General features: G+C 50.6%; 2 protein-coding genes across 4 annotated transcripts; one reads left to right on the top strand and one right to left on the bottom strand.

Moving 5' to 3' along the window:
- Positions 1 to 1,828: 1,828 nt before the first annotated feature.
- On the bottom strand, positions 1,829 to 18,471 carry LOC117308098 (uncharacterized). The gene is made up of 4 exons (XM_033839860.2): positions 17,555 to 18,471; positions 7,086 to 7,391; positions 6,770 to 6,883; positions 1,829 to 4,757 (listed from the first exon to the last, which is right to left on the bottom strand). Exons 1-4 carry the CDS (start codon positions 17,685 to 17,687, stop codon positions 3,574 to 3,576), a joined length of 1,737 nt encoding a protein of 578 aa, XP_033695751.2. The 5' UTR covers positions 17,688 to 18,471; the 3' UTR covers positions 1,829 to 3,573.
- A 505-nt stretch (positions 18,472 to 18,976) lies between these two features.
- Positions 18,977 to 24,008, top strand: PRR14 (proline rich 14). Of its 3 annotated transcripts, none has more exons than XM_073792121.1 (12): positions 18,977 to 19,098; positions 19,891 to 19,962; positions 20,087 to 20,255; positions 20,897 to 21,018; positions 21,091 to 21,280; positions 21,567 to 21,610; positions 21,813 to 21,922; positions 22,223 to 22,811; positions 22,948 to 22,993; positions 23,100 to 23,191; positions 23,464 to 23,535; positions 23,626 to 24,008. In XM_073792121.1, exons 2-12 carry the CDS (start codon positions 19,940 to 19,942, stop codon positions 23,903 to 23,905), a joined length of 1,737 nt encoding a protein of 578 aa, XP_073648222.1. In that variant the 5' UTR covers positions 18,977 to 19,098; positions 19,891 to 19,939; the 3' UTR covers positions 23,906 to 24,008. The 3 variants fall into 3 exon arrangements, with proteins under 3 accessions (XP_073648222.1, XP_033697060.1, XP_033697058.1); XM_033841169.2 differs by having other exon boundaries at positions 22,948 to 23,017; XM_033841167.2 differs by having other exon boundaries at positions 22,948 to 23,023.
- The last annotated feature ends 845 nt before the right edge of the window (positions 24,009 to 24,853 follow it).

Below are 24,853 nucleotides of genomic sequence, written 5' to 3'. Positions count from 1 at the left end.
TATGCTTCAATTTTTTACAAAAAGTCTCTCCTCTAGTCCCTTTCCCCTCCCTAGAGGCAATTTCTGTTACCAGTTTCTTATGTCCTTCCTGAGTTATTTTACTTTTTTTACTTGTTTTTTTGGCCGCGTGGCATGTGAGATCTTAGTTCCCCAAGCAGGGATCGAACCCACGTCCCCTGCATTGGAAGGCAGATTCTTAAGGCAGGTTCAGACTGGACCACCAGGGAAGTCCCCCAACTTCATTCTTTTTCATGTCCCAGCACCACCTGTTGAAAAGACTTTCTTTCCTTGCAGTGTCTGGCACCTTTGCTGCAAATCAGTTGATCATAAATATAAGGGTTTATTTCTGGAAGAACATTTTGTCTTATTTAATACATTTCTCTCATTTGGATCTCGAAGAATTAGAATCCCTGAAAACTCTAGTTACTTCCCTTCTCCCATGCCCAGCCACCCTGGTAGATGGCTGTAGGTACATTTGGAAAAGGGTAGGAAGAAGTTTTACAGTGTTTTGCCAATGTAACATGGTCCTTCATCAAGGGGACCCAGCCTTCCCTTATTCAAGGGGCTCTAGGTCTGGAATTGGCTCAAGTCTGAGAATTTGCTGAGGGTAGAGCCTTGTGTTTTTTGGCATACTCAGCAAGATGTGTAGCAACATGAGAGACCCATGGAGGGGCATCTCCTAACACTGACTTTATGGGGTTCTCGTACCAACTATAGATTGGCATGTATATAAAATGCTTAATGCCACGGTACATGGCACATCATAAAGGCTCAACAAAATAGCTAGAATACTATTGCAGTAGGCCAAAGAATAAACAGAGTGGATGTAGTGAATGTAGGCTACTGTTGTTTTAAAAAACTTAGCTGAAAATAGGAGATGGGGACGGAAGCCAAAGGGAAATTTCTTTGTTTTCAAAGACAGATTTTTCCATGTTTATAGGTTGGCATGTATATATTCCAGGCAAAAGAGGGACTCTGAAACCATAAAACTAAGAGAGAATAATAGACGGAGCAAAGTCCCTGAGAGGGCACAAGGAGATGAAATCCAGGCACACCTATACAGACAAGCTCTGCGTATGAGGGACTTCCCATGAGGTGGGGAAGCAAGTACCAGTGGTCACACTGGTAAATATGGAGTCACAGCAGGGAATGGAATGTTAAGGGAGTTCCTGTTTGACATCCTGTGTTTTCTTGGTGAAGGGGAAGGCAGTCACTGGTTTGGGGCTATAAAAGACATAAACAATGTTGAAGGTTCAGCTGAGGATGGAGTGGAAAGGCTGGCCCCTCTCAGCAGCACTGTGAATTTTTTTTTCTTCATAGCTCACATATAGGCATGAGGACAGATGGGAGATATACCCATATTGGGGCTGTGGATTAGTTAATTCTTTTGGTTGCAAGTAACAGAAACTCAACTTAAACTACCTGAAGCAGAAGAGAGAATTACTTGGAAGAATACTGGGATCTCCCACTGACTACAGTTAATTGTCAAAGGGATCCTGGGACTGAAGTGCATTAGGAAACCTAAGAACTTGTCTGTCATCTCGGCCCTCCACAGACCACATACTGGGACTTGCCTACCAACGGCTCCCAAGTTCATGAGTTACAATCCAGGCCCAAAGAAATTTCTAAAATTCCTAGGTAAGGAAGTAGTTGGGTCAGCCTGGTGATAGAGGTAGGGAAAAGAGGCAGTTCTGAAACAGGAGGCTAGGCAGAATTCTAATAGGTTTCTGCTAGGAAAGGGCAGGTTTCCATCAGAACTGTAAAAATGTCTACTTAGTCAAGGAACTAGATTTACATTTTATAAACAGTAATTCCACAGAGAACATAATCATTCATCAGACATTTTAATGAAACCCAATCTGGTATGACCCCTGCTTTTGGGGTAGCCCATCAATCCAAGGAGAAACAAACAGTTACAACACAACTTGCTAAATACCAGAACAGGTAATTACAAATACCCTGTGCCCCAGCTACACCCCCCTGGGGCTGATACCAGGCGGACTGAGGGAAGAAGCAACAGGGGTAGGAGGATGACCCACACCAGCTATTGGAATATGCGATATGTCATGTTTAGAAATTCAGTTTGGTACAGCTACCCAAGGCAAAGTGGTAGGCCTTGTTTACTTAATTCAGTAAAGCTTTACTGCACACCTACTTAGGAATGGGTGCCACGGAGGCATGTCAAAATTAAAACACATTGCTGCTGCTGCTGCTGCTGACTGGAGCTTTTATTAGGGAGGCAGGGCATGAACACAACTTGATGACTACAGACTCTTCCTGCTTTGTATTCAGTTATCTAACTCTTTAACCTCCTTGAATGGCCTCACTTCATTTCATGAAAAATGTTCACAGAGGACTCATTGGAAGGTTTTGTGCTAGTGTCCTGATTCTGATGAGACTCGGGGAGGAGTGAGACCCAGTTCTCAAGAATTTTCCAGCTACTGGCTGCCCGGAACTAATCCAAATCCACCAGATAAAGTACAACAAGCTGGTCCTGGTTCTACTTCTTGCTGCCTAGACCACAGCTCCCCTGTTTTTCCTTAAAATTAATCTTCTCCCAAAGCTCACTGTGCTTATGTCCCAGACCCATCTTGAACCAACTTTCCAAACACAGGATGCAGACGACTTACTTCACAGCATGTGGTTTTAGAACAAAAGAAAAAGCTTAGGTATTTAGGTGTCTGAAACCCAATAAATTCCTGGTACACTGCTACCACCCCCAAATCCAATGCAATCTAGAGCTGTTAAAACAAGTACAGACCAAGGAGGTACAGCGTATACTGTGATGCTGGCTTACTTTGTAGGATCCTTTAAAAAGGACATTGAAAAACCAGCACCTGTTTGGGGAGAGATCATGTGTGGGACTTGAATACCTATCTTTAAGGAATGACTGACCAAATTAATGCTAATTAACCTGAAAACATGGGGGCAGAGTATCTGTGGTTAAGTTTTCTGAAGGGCTGCCATGTAGATCAAGTTTTAAACATATTCTGGGCAAGGCTTCCAGGGAAGGAGAATGTTGTTCTTAAGGGCCTTCTAAATTGTCAGAGCTGTCCCACAGTGAAATGACCTGCGTTGTGAGGTAGTGAGCTCCCTGTCAAGGGAGGTTTTAAAGGGTAGAAGACCACTTGGCAGGAATATCATCAAAAGGGGGCTAAACCAGGTTTGTTTAAACCTGGCATGGAGGAAGAGGCAGAGGAGGAGAAGATCTTGCTCCCCATAAATGGGGTCCTCCTGACTGCATGCAAGGGGACAGGTAATCCCTGCGTGCACAAACTAGAAAACACAAAGCCCGTAAATTAGATGGGGAGAACTTTTAGCCCAATATCCACACACAGAAACTCTTTTAGGATAGAGTAGGTTGGAAAACTTTAACCAAATAATGTCACTTGTCCTACTGGGACTGTCTGTTCTAGACACATGTATTAAGGCAGCCAGCGTGGTAGAATAAAGTTCAGCTCTGTAGCAAGAGACCTGGGTTTTAGTTCTGACTCTGCCCTGTATAACCGGGGGCTCCTTCCCTTTTCTGGGCCCCTCCGCAAAAAGAAATGAACTTACACAGTCCTTCCCATTCTAAAGGGCGTTGCCTTTCTGGCTAGGCACCCCTATAGCAGATCTAGGGCTACAGTTCTGGACCCCAGGGCTACACTTGTGGACGGCCAGAGACCACCTCTGGCGGAAGCAACGGCCACACTCGAGGCAGGGGAAGGGCTTCTCCCCAGTGTGCAGGAGCTGGTGCTGAGCCAGGTGGCTCCACTGGGCGAACCGCTTGGAGCACAGGTCGCAGGCATAGGGCCGCTCGCCCGAGTGGACGCGCCGGTGACTGGCCAGCAGTGAGGGGTAGGCGAAGCGGCGGCCACAGTCGTCACATGCGTGCAGTTTCTCCTCGGTGTGCGTGCTGCGGTGTATGGCGAGGGAACCGCTCCGCCGGAAGGCACGTCCGCAGTCCGGGCAGGGATAGGGCTTCTCTCCCGTGTGCAAGAGCTGGTGCTGGAGCAGCGTGCTGCGCTGGGAGAAGCGGGCCTCGCAGTGCTCGCAGGCGTAGGGACGCTCTCCGGAGTGCACCCGCCGGTGACTGACCAGGCGAGAGGAGGAGGAGAAGCGCCGCTCGCAGTCCGGGCATGGGTAGGGCTTCTCGCCCGTGTGGATGCGCTGGTGGATGACCAGGGCGGTGCGCTGGCGGAAGCGCCGGCTGCATTCCAGGCAGGTGTAGGGCTTCTCTCCGGTGTGTGTGCGCTGGTGGATGGCGAGCAGGGAGGGGTAGGCGAAGCGACGCCCGCAGCTGGGGCACTGGTGGGGTTTTTCACCCGTGTGTGTGGTCCGATGATTGGCCAAGGACCTGCTCCTCCGGAAACAGCGGCCACAGTCAGGACAGTGGTAGGGCTTCTCGCCTGTGTGGATAACCTGGTGCTGGGAGAGGTTCTTGCGCTGGGAGAACCGCTTGCCACACTGGTCACAAACGTAGGGACACTCCCCAGAGTGTGCCCGCCGGTGACTGACCAGCAGGGACGGGTAGGAAAAGCGGCGCCCACAGTCTGGGCAAGGGTAAGGCTTTTTCAGATTCTGGGCACACTTGTGGCTCTGCAGGGCCGGGTGATCGGGAAAGGTACAACCACAGTCAGGGCAGATGGGACCTCCGGATGTTTGCCTGGGGATCAGGCGGGGTTTGCTGGGCCGGCGGCCTCGCTTCCCCTTTCGGGGTGCCTCCTTAGGCGGGAATACTTCCTTCTCTTCATTCTTCTTTCTGGTTCTGGTTTCTACAGGAACACAAAGGAGAAATTAATTTAACAAACACTGGGCTCCTACTCTTTCCTATTATAGTGTTACAGGTTATAAAACAGATTCAGCTCGTCTTCAAGGAATGTTAGTGACAAAGACAACCAACCAAGTGTGACATACGGCTATGGAAATATGGAGGGTATTACAGGAGCCCCTAATCCAGCTTGGAGAAATCAGGGAAGGTTTCTTGGAGGAGGTTAAGCTGACTTTAAAAAGGTTTTGGGGGCTTCCCCCGTGGCGCAGTGGTTAAGAATCCTCCTGCCAATGCAGGGGACACGGATTCGAGTCCTGCACCGGGAAGACCCCCCATGCTGCGGAGCAACTAAGCCCGTGCGCCACAACTACTGAGCCTGCGTTCTAGAGCCCATGAGCCTCAACTACTGAAGCCCGCACGTCTAGAGCCCCAGCTCTGCAACAAGAGAAGCCACTGCAATGAGAAGCCCATGCACTGCAAGGAAGAGTAGCCCCGTTCGCCACAACCAGAGAAAGCCTGCGTGCAGCAAAAGACCCAACTCAGCCAAAAATAAATAAATAAATAAATAAATTAAAAAAAAAAGTTTTGGGGACTTCCCTGGAGGTCAGCGCTTCCACTGCAGGGGGTATGGGTTCGATCCCTGGTCCAGGAACTAAGATCCCGCATGCCGCATAACGTGGCCAAAAATAAACAAATGAATAAAATAAAATAATAATTTTTTTTTCAGTTTTTGAAGAGGTAAATATAAGGCAGGAAGTGGAAACAAATGAGGTATGATTTGGCATTGACTAGGTCATAAGGCCCTTTAAGCCAATGCTTCTCAAATTTTATCGTGATCCGAATCATTTGGAGGGTTTAATGAAACAGATTGCTGGGCCCTACCCCCAGTTTTAGATTCAACATGTCTAGAACGGGGTCCAGGAATTTGCATTTTCTAATACATTTCCGACTGATGCTGCTGCTGCTGCTGCTGCTGCTGCTGGTCTGACGGCCACACTGTGAGAACCAAACCTAAACGTACATCCAAATCAACTGAGGCTATTAAAATATGTATATGTTCATAGATATCCATAAGAGTAAATGAGTCGTTCTGGGATGGGGTCCAGGAATCTGTATTTTCACCAAGTTCCCCAAGTGTCTTAGATATAACTGACAGCCATTTGACAACCTGCCTTGGCAAAAACTGAAAGGTTTTTTTTTTGTTTTTTTTTTCTGGTACGCGGGCCTCTCACTGTTCTGGCCTCTCCCGTTGCAGAGCACAGGCTCTGGACGCGCAGGCTCAGCGGCCATGGCTCACGGGCCTAGCCGCTCCGCGGCATGTGGGATCTTCCCGGACCAGGGCACGAACCCGTGTCCCCTGCATTGCCAGGCGGACTCTCAACCACTGTGCCACCAGGGAAGCCAAGCTGAAAGGTTTTAAGCAAGGAAATATCATGTCCGATCTGAATCTTAGAAAGATAGCCCTGCTCTTAGAGAATCTGGCACAGAAACTCCAGCCCAGACAGTTGCATCTGCCCCTGTAGGTGGATCTGGGGGGACCTTCTACCTGAATGGCCTTAATCAGAGCCTTGCTTGATCCTGAGGAGACGTGCAGATTCCTGCACTGATCGGGGTCATTCTGCCAGAAGGGCAAACAGAGGCCCCTGCACCCCAGGCCACTGTTCCCCATAAGATCCCTTCAACCAAAACCTGGAAAAGTCAGAGGTATAGGCTCTCTCAGTCAGAGCCCAATTCAAAGCATGCTGGAGACAGAGTCCTGGGAAGGAGGAAGGAGGGTTGTAGCTCTTTTGAAAAGCTCACTGATCCATTTACACAACAGACAACTGCAGATAGTCAGTTTACAAACTGACAAGTGAATCTTTGGTAGAAGGACTCGACACCATGAAAGAGACAGGAACTCTGAAGTTGTAAAAACGAACACGGTAAATGGAGCGTGGGTCATAGGTACCCCTAGCCACGGAAACTCTGGACTGAGTCATTAGAGGCTGCAAGCCCTCCGAGGCATTTTTCACTTACTTCTTTGGACTGTTACCCTCCTTGGGCACTCCTGTGGATCCAGAGCAGCCGGTTCCCAATCATCGGTATTTCGTTCCAACCAGGAGATGAGGGTTGGTTTGGGACCTGCGCACCCTGGGGAAGAAGAATCAGTCAGAGGCCCAGCTCGTACATAACGCTGGGTAGACTTATCTACCCGGTGGCATCTCCTGCCAAGCCCCTGTCCTCCCGCCCGACACAACCTCTTCGCAGGCCAGGACCATGGACACTCTGGACTCCCACCCCCAGTTCCTCCATCCCTTCAGGTCCCGCGGAAGCGGATTGGGGCGGGCCTTACCGAGCGCGCCCAGGTGGCCGTAGGTCTCCTGCATCACGTCCCGGTACAGGGCCCTCTGGGCGGGCCACAGACACTCCCACTCCTCCGGGGAGAAGTACACGGCCACGTCCCCGAACTTCACCGCCCTCGGCCTCCTTCCCCTTCTCCGGCCGGGTCCGGCCTCTCCTGGTCCCCGCGCGGGGAGCGGAGCCGAAGGCCGCGCCATTGGACCCGACAAGCCGGCGCCACGGCTGTCCCGGCCTTGGCCGCTGGGCGCTGGCGGGCGCCGGGACTTGGGAGCCCAAGCCGGATCCGGGCGGAGCGTGCCTGGGGAGACCAGGAGGGAACAGGAATCGGCCGCCGGCGGGGTTAACGGAAACCTTTCGCTGTTATTCAGGAAACTCCTGCCCGAACTTGGGTGAAAGGCACCGGAAGATGCCTTCAGGGAAAATGGCGGCCCCGCTACTGCACCGCCTTTGCCTGAAACACAAGCAGCTTCCAGCTATCGATTTTATTGACCGGAGCGCCATGCCGGCTCCCTAACCTCTTTGCCCTCAAGTGTGATGGCGCTGCGATTGGGCTTCACGCCCTTTTCCCCCCCTATTCCACGCGGTCATTGGGCGGTGGCCTAAGATCGAGTATTCTGATTGGGTATTGCCAAAAGCGGCCTGTTTGAACGAAGCCAACGGAAGCGTAAGGGCAGAAAGTTGGACCCTCGATGTCGGGTGACTGCCCGGGAGTCTGGAGGCGGGAAGGGGCGACCCCGCGTGGGATCAGTAATGGTCCCTGTTTCTTGGAGGCGCAGCCTAGCCGAGGGAGGGAAGGATTTGAGCGACGGAGCCACTCTGGCCAACCCGGGGCTGGAATATCCCTGGGTCTCCTTTCCTGGCTTTCTCAGAGGAGCCTTCTCTTGCGATAGTGGGTAACTCCCTCCTTGCCCTTTGGGGAAGGGAATTAACGTTAGCGTTTCCTGTGCGCAGGTACCATGCCCAACATATTACACGTTCAACGTATTTATTTTTTGCTACCATGTGTGAAATGATGATTATCATCCTGGTTCTACTGATGAGGAAAATCTCAGAGGGCACTTGCTAGTAAGGAGAAGAACAAAGATTTTGTCCAACTGAAGAAAACGTACAACCTAAAAGTTCCGAGTTGAGTTTTATTCCAGGAGCTTACTGAGGACTATCCTCTCAGCTCTGAGGAACTGCTCCAAAGAGGTAAGGGAGGAGCCAGGATATATAGCAGTTTTTGCTGGAAAAAAAAAATATATATATTTGAACATCAAAACATTATTGCTAATCACAAAAAAACAGACATTTCAAGTTAGTGATTTTAGGGCTTTTCTATATATGGGAAGATGCAAGAGTCTGGGCTTGTTGAAATTGTTCTTTAGATATGCAACTTAACTATCGAACAGTATCCAGGGCACAGAATGTTTCCTGTATTTTTCCATCTTGAATTTCCCTCAAGGCACACCTTGGTAGGGAGTAGGAGGGCCTGGTGGCTGCAGTGGCTGATAACTTGATGGCCGGCAGCATTTGTTGTTTACCAAATGGCAGGCAAGGTTCCCTTTCCACAGGGCCCCGCCTTTTTTTTTTTTTTTTGGCCATGCCCAGCGGCTTGTGTGATCTCATTTCCCTGACCAAGGATCGAACCCAAGCCATGGCAGTGAAAGCCCGGAATCCTAACCACTAGGCCACCAGGGAGCTCCTGCACAGGGTCCCCTCTTGGTCATAAATTCGACCAAGGTTTGGGAGGCTTTTCATGGTCAATTTGTCATGGAATTCTTATTCCTAGGTCAGAGGAAGATTTCATTGATCAGCCACCCAATGTGCTGCTTCTGTTTTTTTTTTTTTTAATTTTTTAAATTTTTATTTGGTTGTGCCAGTTGGGGCAGATGTGCTCCTTAGTTGCGGCTCACCGGCTCCTTAGTTGTGGCATGCGAACTCTTTGTTGCGACATGCATGTGGGACCTTAGTTCCCTGACCAGGGGTTGAACCCAGGCTCCCTGCATTGGGAACATGGAGTCTTAACCACTGTGCCACCAGGGAAGTCCCCCAATGTATTATTTTTGGATTGGGCCCTATTAATAACCTAAAATTCTCTGGATCGTGTGTTTTACTAGTCTATTCCTATAATCCAGGAAATGTTTTCCCTTGTTGCTTCTCCATATCTAGAGTCTCACTGTTAAAATTATTTTACATAGGGTTATGTATATGATCAATTGCCTCAAGACATTTAGCCATCATTAATTTTGTTGGAGGCCTGATGATACATTAGGTAATGCAAGAGGTAACAATCTTATAAAATAGACAGGATATAAGTAATATAGCTAGTAACATTAATAAGGTCATAGTACAGCAGAGAGAGACACAAGGCATAAGCAATTGGAGAACAACATAAAGAGAACAAATTTCAATGATTAGTATAACTAGTTGTAACCTGGTCGCAAGAAGCCATCAAGTCCAGAGGGGAGCTAGCTAGAGAAGCCAAATTCTGGAGGGATCAGGCAGAGAAAAAGAGCAATGTATCATCTTCATTTACAATACAGAGGTATACTTTATCAACTTTTTGTAGGTCATAGCATAAGAGGAAAGGTTTTCTGGAAAACAGAGATTAAAAGCCAGCCAGTAATATTTTAGACAAAAAGTCATAAAATTATAAATCATATTTATCAGTTCATTCAGTCCCATGTAATTCCTGTTAATCTGGAAGAAGCCATCAGGTTTCCTGTTAGAGTTTTGTGAATCTTAATGTAAACTATGGACTTTGAGTGATAATGATGAGTCAACGTAGGTTCATAGATTGTAACAAATGTGCCACTCTGGTATGGGTTGTTGATAGTGGGGGAGGCTGGGGGGAGGGCAGAGGAATATGGGAACTCTGTACATTCAGCTCAATTCTACTGCGAACTCTAAACTACTCTAAAACTAAAATCTATTAAAAAAATTCTAAATAATGATTCATGTTATAACACGGATGAACTTTAAAAACATGCCAAGTGAAATAAGCCGGATTAAAAAAGACCACATGTCTTATGATTCCATTTACATGAAATGTCCAGAAAAGGCAAATCTACAGAGAGATAAAGTAGATCAGTGGTTGCCCGGGGCTGGAGGAGAGGAGAATGGGGAGTGATGGCTGGGGAGTTCCTTTCTGGAGTGATGACAATGTGTTTAGTTGATTGTGGTGATGGTTTCATAACTCTAAATATACTAAAGAACACTGAATTTTACACTTTAAATGGGTGAATTACATGGTATGTGAATAACATTTCAATAAAGCCGTTTAAAAAAAAAAACTATGCTGTAGTCATAGACACAGCAAGATGGTCATAGTAAATTATTTAAAAAAAAAAAAAAGGCTTTCAAGAGGCACTCTAGGACAGTCCCTCCCCAAGCCTCAGCCCACTATCCCCTCTGTTCCCCTCAGCTCCAGGCATTTTGCCCTGAGTAGTCCGCATCTGCAGTTCTAGCCCAAGAACTGGCTTACGTACATCGTGAATAGATGAATAAAGAGTGAGCAAAAATGAGCAAAGGGAGACCACTAAAGGGCCTCACGGAGCGCCCTCAGGTGGCCATAGGGTTCTAGTATCACTTTCGGTAAAGGGCCTTCTGCGCCTCGGATTTCACCACTTCTCCAAGAAGAAATACTCCGCCGCGCGGCAAAGTTACACAGCTCACAGCCTCCTCGGCTCGGATCCAGGCTCTGGGCTGCAGATGGGGAACGGGACTAGGGCGGCGCTTGAATTCTTCCAGTCCCCAGGTCCTAGATGCCCCAATCCAAGAGCTACTCTCTTTTCCGGACCGAGGAGACACTGCCCTGCTAGACCCGGTGTCTGAGCCAGCCCGGATTTGGCTTTGCGTGGGGCCAAGCTGCGGCCCAAACAGAGCAATCACAACGTCATGGGTCACTCTGGTACTCAGAGTGGACAATGGTACCGGAAAACGCCCTAAGAGAATATGGCGGCGACCTGCCTTCACAACCATCATTCAGATGCAGTCGGAAGCTGGTCATTCCCTCCCCCTAGGTGGTCTTATCAAATAAGAGCCAGCTCCGAATACTCAGCTCCAGCTCTTAAAATTCCTAACCCCTCATTGGTGCTTGCGGAGATTAGCTTGAGGAGGTTGCTGTTGACAGCGCCCGGTGACTGGACTGTTCCCATCACTGAAATAACTAAGTACGTGCTGATTGGCCTCTTGGGCCAGACTCTAGGACGCTGTTGCTAGGTAACGCCTGACAGGAGGCCGGGTTCGCAAGAACAGGATCAGGAGTCTCCGGAGGTTACCATGTAGCGAGCCCGCATTGGTCAGCGTCCTCTGGGCTATTCCACCTCAGCTCCTTCTGTTCTGCTGACCCACAAGGCCTCGGAGAGTGCGTCCTGGCCGCAAAATTAACTGGGTTCCTGTCCTGAGAGAAGCCAGTAGGGAGCTGAGCACCTTTGTGGAATTTCTACATTGCCCCAGGTGCACAACAACCTTCTTAGAATCATCTAACCTTGATCAACGCTCCATGTGAGGGTAGGGACTGTGGTCTCTATTTAAGAATAAGAACATTGAGATTCATTAAGATTTGTGCACTTTTGTGTATTATATTATTCTTTAAAAAAAAAAGTAATGTATATCTCAATATGTAAATGCTTGGGCAGGGCTTTGCCAAAGGATTTAGTGAAGCAATCATATGGAAATATGCTTGCACTACATATAGGATTTCTATGAACACAGCAGCTACAAACTCAGGCTGTCACAGATGGGTTGTGCTGCTGATTCAAATTCAAGTGTGGCCATCTGTGCAATGATTTTCCAAAATGGCAAATAATTCTTGGCAAAGTTCCAAACAAAACAAAATACAGTCTTTCCTCCATTTATACAGGCCTTTCTGGAAAAGTCAGGATTAAAACTGTACTTGTAAGTTTGTGCTTCTATATAAAATAAATATAGGTTCTGTACTCAGATAATTACAAACCTGTTTTCACCTACACGCATGTCCACGGGGCATTCTGAGCATGGTAGAGGACAAGGGACACTTTTTCACTGAGCAGGGCTGGCTGGTTTTGAGCAAGACAGCTGATACCCCTGGGCCCACCCATTATCCATAGATAAGGAAGGATCCCTTATCTATGTCGATTAGAAATTGTCCATTCTCCCGCTTTGGAAGGTAAGCTCCTTGAGGAGAGAAACTTTGCCTGTTTTTTTCCCCCATGGATTTGTCCTAAACTACAGGTACACAATAGACTCGGGACTGGCATGGGAAAACCATGAGAAGGAAGGACTCGGGTAACAGGATTTTAGGTCATATGCTAGCAACAGGAGTAATGTGTAGTTGAATAGTCAACTAAAATATCTAGAAAAAAATAAGCTCTCGGCTCATCAACCATGTGAAAATGTTTAGCAGCCAATTAGATGTGCAGGCCTAGAGGAGGATTTCTCAATCGCAGCACTATTAATATTTTGAGTCAGAGAATTCTTGGTTATGAGGCGCTGTCCTGTGCATGGTAGGATGTTTAGTGGAAGCATCCCTAGCCTCTACCCACTAGATGTCAGTAGCGCACACATAGCCCTCCCTGGACCTTCCGTTACCCCCCACCCCCACCCCCATGCTGGACAACCAAAAAATGTCTCTATACATTGCCAAACACCCCCTGAGGGGTGGGGTAGTGGGGAGTCACCCCCCCAAGTGGGGAATCACTGGCCTAGAGGATATAATGACAGTTGGAACCAAGGAAAAGAGGTTGGATGCCTGAACCTTGGGAAAATGTTTTTTTTTTTTAATTTATTTTATTTATTTTTGGCTGCATTGGGTGTTCGTTGCTGCGCATGGGCTTTCTTTAGTTGCGGTGAGCAGGGGCTACTCTTCGTTGTGGCGCACGGGCTTCTCATGGCGGTGGCTTCTCTTGCTGTGGAGCACGGGCTCTAGGCGCACGGGCCTCAGTAGTTGTGGCTCACAGGCTCTATAGCGCAGGCTCAGTAGCTGTGGCGAATGGGCCCAGCTGCTCTGCAGCATGTGGGATCTTCCTCGACCAGGGCTCAAACCCGTGTCCCCAGCATCGGCAGGCGGATTCTTAACCACTGCGCCATCAGGGAAGCCCCAACATATTTATTCTAAAAGGCATGCATTAGTTCTGAGAGGCTGACACCCAATTATTTGCAGCCTCCCGAGTTTTGTCCTCTGGTCCTTTGCACAGTTGGGATGACCCATGCACAGTCTCCCCACCGACCCCCTTTCCCTCAGTTCTTAGATGATTCATCACCTTCTCTGAGGTTTCTCTAGCTCTGCTTATGTGCACTTTTGGGAACCTGCATATAAGCTGAGTTTAGCATTTATCTCACTAGGCCCTGGTCTGTTTACTTGTCTGTCTGTGGACAAGGACTCTCACTGTCTTGCTCACCACAGTATTTTTTGTGTCTGGCATGTGGTTTGAGTTTTAAAAGTGTGTTGAGCAAATAAATGGACATGTCATCCCATATTTATAGCCTTCTTTTTTTTATTGATTTATTTATTTTTGGCTGTGTTGGGTCTTCTTTGCTGCGCACAGGTTTTCTCTAGTTGCGGTGAGCGGGGGCTACTCTTCGTTGTGGTGCGCGGGCTTCTCATTGCGGTGGCTTCTCTTGTTGTGGAACACGGGCTCTAGAAGCACAGGCTTCAGTAGTTGTGGCTCGTGGGTTCTAGAGTGCAGGCTTAGCAGTTGTGGCGCATGGGCCCCGTTGCTCTGCAGCATGTGGGATCCTCCCGGGCCAGGGCTCGAACCCATGTCCCCTGCCTTGGCAGGCGGGTTCTTAACCATTGCGCCACCAGGGAAGCCCTAGAGCCTTCTTGACCAGCCAGGGCCCTTGCCTCCCATGTCTAGGCCTCTTTCTCTGGAGGAAAGGTCATAGCCAGGTGAATGTATTTTGTGTGTGTCGTGGACCTCCCTGCCTCAGCATTGCCACTGATACCACTGCCCCTCTGCCTTCTCAGCCTATAGTATCAGGTACAGTCATTTCTAGAAACCTCTACCTGGACTTGTTTTCTGAGTGTTGTCTAGAGCTGGCCTCCACCTGAAACCACAGGATGTCAGGAATGGCCTTTAGATAACATGGCAGCTGTCTAGTCCAACTTTCTCCACTTCAGTTGAGCCAGCTGTCCTCACAGGCACCATCTGCTCTCATTTATTATTTTTTTCTCAGGTGCGATAGGAGCATTCAAAATGCATTTAAGGAATATGTCTGCAATGCAGATTTTAAACCTCTCTCAAAAATGGCCTACTCTCTGAAATATCTGCATAGTAATTGCAGTAGGAACTTTCAAGATTCGTATATTCCATTTTCTTTAGTGCTAAAACACTAGTATTTTTGTTGGTGATGGTATAAGTGTGGGTGCAATTGGGAGAATCCACATAGCAATTTCAACAAGCAGAAGTTTATTAAACAGAATTATTGGGAGTTCCCAATAATTGGGGTGGCTTAGTGGTTAGGATTCTGGGCTTTCACTGCTGTGGCCCAGGTTCAATCCCTGGTCAGGGAACTGAGATCCCGCAAGCCATGCGGCGCAGCCAAAAAAAAAAAATCATGGGGACTTTCCGGGTGGTCCAGTGGTCCCTCCCAATGCAGGGGACATGGGTTCAGCCTCTGGATGGGGAACTGGGATCCCACATGCCACGGGGCAACTAAGCCCCCGCACTCTGGAGCAACCAAGCCTCTGCGCTCTGGAGCTCGTGCACCACAACTAGAGAAAAGCCCACGCACTGCAACGAAGATCCTGTGTGCCATGACTAGGACCTGATTCAGCCAAATAAATAAATAAATAAAATTTTAAAATACTTTATAAAAAAAGAATGATCAACTAAAAACGGGAATTAGAGAAATGAGGGATTGGATTATGTATTAGTTTCCTAGGGCTGCCGTGACAAATTACCACAAATTGGGTGCCTTAAGACAACATAAATCTATTCTCTCATAGTTCTGGAGACTAGAATCCTGAAATCAAGGCATCAGCAGGGCCATACTCCCTTTGAGACCCTAGGGGGAATCTTTCCGTGCCTCTTCCTAGCTTCTGGTGGTTTGCTGGTGATCTCTGGCATTCCTTAGATTTGTACATGCATCACTCTAATCTCTGCCTCTGTTACCACATGGCATTCTTCTTGCATGTCTCTTTGTGTGTCTTCACATGGCCTTCTCCTTTCCATGAGTCTGTGTCCAAACTTCCTTCTTCTTACAAGGACACCAGTAATTGGATTGAGGCCCAACCAAATACAGTATGATTTCAATGATTATGTCTGCAAAGACTCTATTTCCAAATAAGGTCACAGTCACAGGAACTGGGACACAATTCTGAGGGACACAATTCTGCCTGCTATAGATAGTAAGAAGGAAAGAGAATTCTAAAGAATGCAGGAATAGCAGCTATAAGAGCAGCCACTACCCCTCAGCTGGAGATACTGCACCTAAGAAAGAGCCTCTACCTGGGCCTCCCTGGAGCTGAGATCCAGAATTTTGGGGGGAGAACACAGAAGTCACTGGAGTGTCACTCTGGTGGAACATGCTGGAAATCTTCCCTCTAGGGTGCCAGGGAAAACTGTTCATGGGAAGGTGTCTCACCAGAGGCACTGTACCATTAAACTGTCCAAGGGGTGTACCAGGGGAAGCTGCTGGCATTTGGGTGCCGCTGGCCACTACGTACTTCAGGAGCCTGCCAATAGGGCTCATGGGAACCAGGAAGCAAAGCCCTTCCTTCCTGCAATGTCTCCCCAACTCTCTACTGACAAAACATTAATTGTGCCAGCTGGGAAAGAAAAAGTAGTTAAAGGGCCCAGATCCATTTTCACAGAGCATGCAAAAAGAATGAATTTTTTTCCAAGAGGTAATAAATGAATAACTGGCACAGTGACATACATCTGTTTCAGATACTAATAGGTAGCTCCCTTTACACTTCTTGACTCTCTCTCTAATCCTCCCAATGTTCTTCCTTCCCCTGACATCCTCACCATAAGCCCTATCACTTTTTTTCTGGCCGCACTGTGGGATAAGTGGCATCTTAGTTCCCTGACCAAGGATTGAACCCGTGCCCCCTGCAGGGGAAGTGTGGAGTCTTAACCACTGGACCGCCAGGGAAGTCCAGGCCCTATCACTTTACCATTCAGTTCCTCCAAACTTGACACCTGCCTATCATACCCACTTAAATAAATAAATAAATAAATAATAAAAGGAGGTGAGGATAGTAGTGGTGGCAGATGGTTCTAGACTGGGGAAGACGAGTTAGACGATGGGCAGGACCACTTTCCCCAGATAAATAAAAATTCTAGCAAGTAGCTGACCAGAGTGGAAGAGCCCCCAGAGGTGGTCTTGAAAGCTCCTCACCAGGGGAACTAAATTGGACAGGAGTGTGCTGGCACCTGGTGGACTAAATACTTCAGGGTGGAGGGGACTGAGGCTGAGGGAAGCAGCAGAGGCAACGGCCACCTTGTCACAGGCATATAAACTCCAAACTCCTAGGGACAGGCACCTGTCTGTTCCCACAGCATGGCACACAGGTAATGAAATTTTGTTGAATGGTTGATGCGAACCAGAGTAGCAACCCAAACCCAAGACTTCCTGTCATTTCTCTGGGGTGGTTCTTGGCAAAGGGCTATAACTGAACATCCCTCCATCTCAACACCCTGCAGCCACAACCCAACCCAATCCTCCCTGGCTGATCTAGAGCTCAGGCTAGAGGCTTCTACAGAGAAAGATACTGAGCAGAGTAGCTGGCTTGAGGACCAGAAGGGATAGAGCACTCTGAGGGAAAGAGGCAGTTTTTATCATCCTCTTTTTACCTGCAGCCTGAGACTTAACTTACTTATCAGGCACTTTCAGATGTGCCTTCTCACTTGATCTGCTAAGTCTATTTTGAGGCAGGCACGACAGGGTTTATTGTTCCCATTTTACAAATGAGACCACTAAGGCCAGGAACAGTTAAGCAGATGTGAGCCCAGAGCCTAAAGGGGTCCAGAGTTTCTTAAGAATAGATACACGGATGTGCCAATCTCCAGCCACATCACCTGTCCCGTAGGAGGCTGGGTGAGGCCTCTTGCCACTGGATCAGCACACACTGGCCACACCTGGGGTGTGTACACAGGTGGTGGATAAAGTAAGAGTTTTTGAAATGGTAGTCACAAAGAGGTGACTGGAAATCCTCCCTCTAGAGTTATTTCCAGAGGCAAGGCCGTGAGGGTGTGAAGGCTCGTCACTGCTGGCCTGGGCTGAGGGCCAAGAAACCGCAGTCCACCTTATTCAATTTGATGAACTCCAGCAACCCAAGTTAGGATCATAGGGCTGGGCCCTCCCCGCCAGATTCTCAGGCCCTTTCTTTAGGCTACTTCCTTTGCCCTCAAAACTCAGATCAGGCTTGCTCGGCCCTTGAAATGTTTTCATTGCCCTGGAGTCTGGGAAACACCTGTGTATTTAAGCAGGAAAGTGAAAGCCTACAGGGGCCCTCTCAACTCATCAAAGTTGAGAGGGATCTCTACTCACAGCTGGAAGCATCACCATACCAGCAGGGAACATCCTCAGGCACCTGTGTAGCCGGCCCTGCTCCAGCGGGGAGAGAGAACACTTCTGGTTGGAAGAGCTGTTGCTTATTCGCACCAGAAGTCTCACCATGCATTTCCAGAGGCCCCAGCAGGCCTTGTGCTACAGAGAGTCACTGTAGTCCCAGAGACCTATCTGGATGAGTCCTTGGTTAGAGTCGGGAGTCTTCATTTTCCACACCAACTCTTACCGATGCTGTTCTTTCCATATCTTCCTTTCTGGATCATTACTCTTATCACTCAATCCCATAAAAGAGAATTATGCTGGGCTGAGTAGGTCACTCCGCACCTTCATCTCAGACCCAGGATTCTAGGCTCCAGGCTTTTTTGTTCTATCAAGAAAATAAATACTAGGGAATCCCCTGGCGGTCTAGTGGTTAGGACTCCCAGCTTCCACTGTAGGGGGCAGGGGCTCGATCCCTGGTCGGGGAATTAAGATCCCGCATGCCCTGGGAGCGCGGCCAAAAATAAATAATTTTTTTTAAAAAAAGAAAAAAAAGAAGAGTACTAGTTTGGACCAGGGAATCCTGGGGAAGGAGAACTAGTGGAGGCATGGGCTTTGGTTAGGCAGTGAGGGCGCCTTCACAGTACAAGAAGCCAGTACATGCCCACTACCTCCCCACCAACAGCAGGCTGCTGGTATAAAATTTCCGTGACGCAGCCTCTCTAAGCAGCAGGATTCCATCCCCGATCCCCTACTACTAAGGACTATCTACACACCCCATCAGCCAGGCCCCTCTTGAAAGAGGGCTCGTGGGAGCCCCAGAGAAAAGCGGACCCATCAAGCACGCCAAGGTGGTTACTGGTCTCCTGCAATGACGCCTCTGTACTGAGCCCTCTATAGAACACTCGGGTAAAGTGAAGCTCAATGCCCCACCCTCTTCCCCACTTTGACCGAGCCCAGTCTCTCCAGGCCACCGTGCGAGCAAAGGAGCCTGAGGCGGCACCAGCCCTAGCCAAACTCTTCCCTGCAACGTGAGAACCCGGTTCAGGAGCCTTCGATGGTACTGGAAACGGGCTCAATGGGGCCTCTCTAGGAAATTGGGAATTTCACATATCGTTAGCACTCAGTTCACGTTTATTGGCCTAAAAACGAAAGAACCGGAAGATGCCCTTAAAAAACGTGGCGGCAACCTAGCTTCAGGACAGTTGCCTCAATAGCTCAAGAAACTTGCCATAGCCTTCGGCCACTCACTGACCGGAGAAGATGACGCCGTCCGGTCTACTTCGGTTCATCTGGTTTAGCGTAATCTGCCCTCAATTATAATGGCGGCGCTGCCAAATTTGGCTTCTTGCCCCTAGGGATGATGGCCGCCAGGCGGCTTCACTTAGTTTCTCACCACCCCGGAAGACGGGGACCGGCGATTGGGCGGTGCCCCAAGGCTTCGAGAAGAAGGCCCTCGGCGGTTGGGCAGTGCTGGGTAAGGCTAGTTTTAAAGGAGCCGGAGGTGGCAGCCGTCGAAGACCCGGGATCCGCGGGAGGCGGCGGTGAGCGGCGCGTGGGGGAGGGCACCGAACGGCTGCAGAGAGGGCGGGAGGAGGGAGGGAAAGAAACTTTTGAACCATCTGGTCCCCGGCTGGGGAGAGAGCTGGGCGGGGATCAGGGGAGGGCGGAGGGAGGGGGTCTGTGGGCGGGACCTCCCGGGATTGGAGTGAAGGGGGGGTATCTGCTTGACAGTGGATCCCCAGGGATCCGGACTGAGTTCCTGATGCTCAAGCTCGGGCCGCCCCTGTCTGAGTGGAGCTTTGCGGAGCCGAAGCTCACAGGGAGAGGAGGATCCTCGCGCGGCGTCTGTTTGGAGGAACCGCGCTGTAGGATTCTTTCCGCGGGGGTCTAGTCTAGGGGATCTAGTGGGAGTGGGGAACCGTCGGCGTGTGGGAGTATTGCTTCGGAGTCCTCGGCCACTCGCTGGGGGTGGATGAGAATTGAAGAGGGTTCCGGCGGAAACTGAGCCTCCGAGGACTGGGATCCCAGCTGATCCCGGGGGAATCTCCGGGCGGAATCTGCAGGGACAAAGGCCCCAGGAGGCTCGGGCCGGGGGAGAACGGGGGCCGCAGCAATCCAGGTTTTCGCGGCCCAGACAGGGCGCGAGTGATCCGCTGGTCGCTGCGGCGGCAGCGGGAAGACACCCGTTCCTGGCAGCCAGGCGGGGGCGCCCTTACGCGCCCCAGGGCTCCGGCCCGTGAGCTACCGGGAGCCGCGGGCGGACCATGAAGGGCGGAGCCCCACGGGAGGGGCTGGCCTTCACTCCCGGCTCCCCCGCTCCCCCCCCACCCCAGGCTGGAGCCTGGGATCCCCCAGGGACTCCCCGGAGCCGCCGCTTCCCCCATGGACTTGCCCGGGGACTCCAGGTGAGAGCGCACCCCGCCCGCCTGTCTTGAGCCCGGGAAACGGGGAGCCTGGTGGCCGTACCGGGGAAACCACAGAGCCAACAACAGGCTCAGGCGACCGTCCTCTGCTTCTCTCATCCTCCAGCCCGCCTGGCCGGCAGGGTCTGTGCCGCCAGCCCCTGGCTCGAGCGTTATGGGGAGCCAGGAGCCCCAAACGGCCGAAGCTGCAGCCCCTCGGGGCCCCTTCGCCGTTGGAAAAAGCCTCTCGGCGGGTCCTGGCCGTGGTCCTGGAAGATGTCATGGCTGCCCACATGGTGAGCCCCTTGAACTGAGAGGCCCCCTTCTCCCTCAGGTCCCCTCAGTACCAAAGTCAAACTAGATCACTAGTGAGGATAACTGAGGTCCAAACACCTCACACTCACACGCGTCCATCAGGCAGCCTCCCTAATGCTAGATTTTTTTTTTTTTGTCTTTTGTTTTTCCTTGGCTCTCACTCCAGCCTGGAATTGGGCAGTGTCTCCAGTGCCCATTCCCCACTACCAACTCTGTTGGGCTGAAACCACATCCCTACAACTCTTAAGTATGAGAAACCCTTCTGCTTTCTTCCCAGCCCAACTTCTAGGCAATCCTTGGGAAGCAGGCTGAGGACTTTGGCTCCATTGCACAGATTAGAAAAACTGAGGCCCCAAATAGGGCAGTGACTCACTCCAGGTCACCCTCTCCTTTTCATTTCTTCAAATAGCCTGGGTGACATCCAGCTCCCACACCAGCAGCTCAGGACACTGTCATATCTGGCCCTTAATTGAGGGCCATCACTGACCTCTTCTTTGGGGATCTTGAATGAATTCTAGCCACGATTTGTGTCATTTTTGTGGCATAGGGCACTGTTAGGCACAGGGAGGTCCTGTCCAGCCTCATTCAGTCACCTTGCTCTTGACACTTCCTCCTCCCATAGGTCCCCCTGGTGCCCCAAGAGGAGATCTCCACCCCACGGCACTGCAGCAACCGTCGGGATTCTGTCCACAGCCATCCACCTGCCTCACCACCCCGACAGGCCACGTGGTCCCCACAAGCCAGGTGAGCATGGCAGGATGGGGGGTAAGCTGGGAACACAGCTGAGCCCCACTGATATTCCTGGTCCCTCTCTAGGCCTCCCGACCCACTGCACTTATGCCGAGAGCCCTTGAGCCGTGTGCATCGGCCCCATTCCACACTGAGGCGGCGATCAAGGACAACACCTGGCCCAGAGGAGGGCCCTTCACAAAAGGTGGACCAGGCCCCCCAGCCCACTCTGGTGGTGATGCTAGAGGACATTGCCAGCTCCAGACCCCCAGCGGAGGTATGGAAACTTCAGGGAAAGATGTCAGGAGTTCAGCTGGGGGCAGGCATGCCAGTGGGCATAGAAGACAGGGGTAGGAGGGCTGAGTCTGGGGTGGATTTTGCTCAGAGCAAGGAGGACAGCGTTTTAGGGCAGAAGACACTGTCTGAGCAAAGACCTATATGAAAAAGTCTTTAGTGTGAACCCAGGCAGGAATCTGGAGACCGAGAGAGTCGGGATGTGGGAAGCTACGGAGACCACAGGGGGCTTCCCTGCCTCCTCACAACCATCCCCTGTTTATATCCAGGGCTTTGCCGATGAGACTCCCAACTTCACCGTCCCAGCGAGAAGGTGAGAGGGCTGGGGAAGGGATTATCAAGATGTGCAGGCAACAGCCATTATCCAGGCAGCCAGAGCTAGGGGCATCAGAATTTACATGTCCAGTCCTTCCTTGTAGCACTTTCAGAAGCCTTAAGGGACAGGGGATGTGCTGGCTCAGGTGGGATCTGAATCTGGAAGCTTCCTCAGCCTTTAACTTGCCCCTTCACCCCAGAACTGAGCCAAGGATGATGGTTCACCAGCCAAAGCCTCCACCCAGGGATGTGGAACCCTCATTCCAGCCATCTGCCCTGTCTGCAAACCCTCTGGAGAGCCCACCACCAGGTAAGGACTCAGATGGATGAGACTTGGGGTTCTGGAACATTCTAGCTGAGCTTAGAAGTGTGAGGTGACGAGTTGGGGATGGGGCTTAACCCCCTCCTGGGGCAGAGCTTGGTGTATGAAGATGGGGTTTAGACTTCAGAGACCTGAAGCTTAACTTCTAAATTTAGGGCTTGGTATTTTAGGGATGGGCTTATTCCTCTGTGGGCAAAGATTAGTGTTTGGGGAGGGACTAAGGCTACTGAAGTGGGGCTTAGACACCTGCAGCTGAGGAATACCCACCTGACCCTCTCCTTTCCTCAGCCCCAGATCCTGTTCTGGAGCTCCCATCGACCCCACCGCCATCCAGCCTTTTACGCCCCCGCCTCAGTCCCTGGGGCTTGGCCCCCCTCTTCCATTCCGTCCGCTCCAAGCTGGAGAGCTTTGCTGACATCTTCCTCACACCCAACAAAGCCCCACGGCCCCCGCCCCCATCACCCCCCATGAAGTTGGAGTTGAAGATTGCCATCTCAGAGGCCGAGCAGTCTGGGGCTGCTGAGGGCACTGCATCTGTCAGTCCCCGGCCCCCTATCCGCCAATGGCGGGCCCAAGACCAGAATCCCCCAGCACCTCTCCCTAAGCCCTCTCTGGGCCGAAGCCACTCCTGCCCTGATCTGGGGCCCCCCGGCCCAGATACCTGCAGCTGGCCCCCTGCTCCACCCCACCCAAGCCGGCCACGGCCTCGGCGGCACACTGTGGGTGGTGGAGAGATGGCCCGAGCCCCGCCACCCCCTCGGCCCTGTCTCCGGAAAGAGGTCTTCCCTCTTGGAGGAGTGGGAGGCTCTCCTCCCCTCGTCACATCTTGCTCGTCTACCACGTCCACTTCTTCCTTCTCTGAACCTGCAGAACCCAGGTAGTGCTCTTGATAAACCCTCCTTAAAGCTCTGGCCATAGTCTGGGCCCAGCCTCCTTCCCTAGTATCCAGTGGGCAGGAGATGGGGATGTTGCTGTGAATGCTGTTTGGCCCTGAGCTTTGACCTTCTCTGCAGGTTGAGCTCAACCAAGAGGAAGGAGCCAAGGGCCTCAGAAGACCAGGTGCTTTCAGACCCCAAGACCAAGGTAGAGGTACAGATGAAGGGGGAGGAGACAAGTGGGAGCCTGAGCCCATGCTGCACTTTTACACTCTGCCCCGTTTTTGCAGACCATGGGAAAGGTTTCTCGATTCAGAATACGCAGGACACCGGCCCGTTCTCAACCAAACCTTACACCAATGGGGCTGCCTCGACCAATCAGGTGAGAGGCTTCTTGTGCACAGAGCTGCCTTGGCCAAACAGGTGTAGGCTCAGATCCCCTGAGTGTGGCTTCATCTCCTCTCAGGGAGCACAGTCCAGCTTGGAGGAGTCAATTTGGTCTGGACATGGTTTATGCTTAGAACCATTTGTCTGCTTCAGGCAGCACTCCTGGCACGTCCTAGAAACTGAAATACAGACCAGGCCTTAATTATCCCTTCTCCAGGCCCACTGGCCCCAGGTTTCTCAGAGGCCTCTGCTCCTCTTTGCTCACAGGTTGAACAAGAAGGAGTTCAGCTTAGAAGAAATTTACACCAACAAGAATTACCAGTCACCCACAACCAGGAGGTGAGAAACTTTGAAGGCTTGGGGGTGACAGAGGGAAATCTGGAACCAGGGGGCGTGCTGGTAACCAGCACTCCTCCCTGCCTGGTCCAGGACCTTTGAGACCATCTTTGAGGAACCCCGGGAGCGCAACGGGACTCTGATTTTCACCAGCTCAAGGAAGCTCCGGCGAACTGTAGAGTTTCGGGACAGTAGTCTTCCTCGATCCCGGCGGCCATCTCGCGGGGCCCGGGCTGCAGCTGGCAGGACCCTTACTCCCAATCTGGCCCCCAGCCCAGATGTAGGACCCCTGCTGCAGCAGCGACTGCAGGAGCTGGATGCCTTGCTCCTGGAGGAGGAGGAAGGGGATCGAGAGCGGCCCCATCGGACTTAGAAGCTCCATCTGTTTGTCCATCCGTCCTGGAGGGAGGGGAAGTCTCTGAGACAGTTATATTTTTTTCTCTGTGTTTCTAGTAAAGTTTTCGATATGTTTCTGATTCTTTTGTATGTCTCTAGCTGAGTTTGAGATTAACTGGCAGTACTGGCTGATGTTTCTACTTTGGCACCCGAAACTGGGAAACGGGAGGGACCAGGGAAGATGATGAAGGTTGGATATAGGGAGAGGGTAGAGGAATGGTCATTGGAGATACCCTCTTGATTTGAGAATTTTCCTATGTGGAGGGATACTTCTGAGTATGCTCCAGAAGCTAATGTGACCCTGGTCAGGGTTCTCTCAGTTCACTTACATCAAGGAGGAGACCGAGGGAATTTCCTGGAAGTCCAGTGGTTAGGACTTCGTGCTTCCACTGCAGGGGGCACGGGTTTGATCCCTGGTCGGGGGACTAATATCCCGCAAGCTGCGCAGCGCGGCAAAAAACAGGAGACTGAAAGTCCCAGAGTGGACTAAGGCCTTGTTCAAGATGGTCCTGAGTTCCTCCTAACACGCAGGCCAGGAACCTGCTGCTGGATTCAAGAGCTAAGAGTAATCAGCTGTAATTAAGCACCTACAACAACCTGTCACAGGTAATTGACCTACACATAGCCCTGTGAGAATTATACTCATTTTATACATAAGAAAAGCAAGTTGACTCTCAGTGTAATGTCCACATTAAAAGGGTAACCCAGGCAACCAGAGGACACAAGCGGCACTGTACATCTTTCATAACTTAGAGGCAGAACAGAGCAGTGGTAAAGAGCACAGCCTGGAGCTAAGCTTCTTGAGTCCAAATCTTGGTTAGGAAACTAAATGTGCATCAATTCCCTTCTCCATCTGTAAAATGGGGCCGATAGCAGTACTTTCCTAAGATACTCCTCATTGTCAAATGAGTTAATATGTGAGGAG

Source organism: Tursiops truncatus, chromosome 15, assembly GCF_011762595.2.
Source record: "Tursiops truncatus isolate mTurTru1 chromosome 15, mTurTru1.mat.Y, whole genome shotgun sequence".
Lineage (NCBI taxonomy): Eukaryota > Metazoa > Chordata > Mammalia > Artiodactyla > Delphinidae > Tursiops > Tursiops truncatus.
Note: the sequence above shows the minus strand (reverse complement) of the source record. Positions and strands in the feature narration are given on the sequence as shown.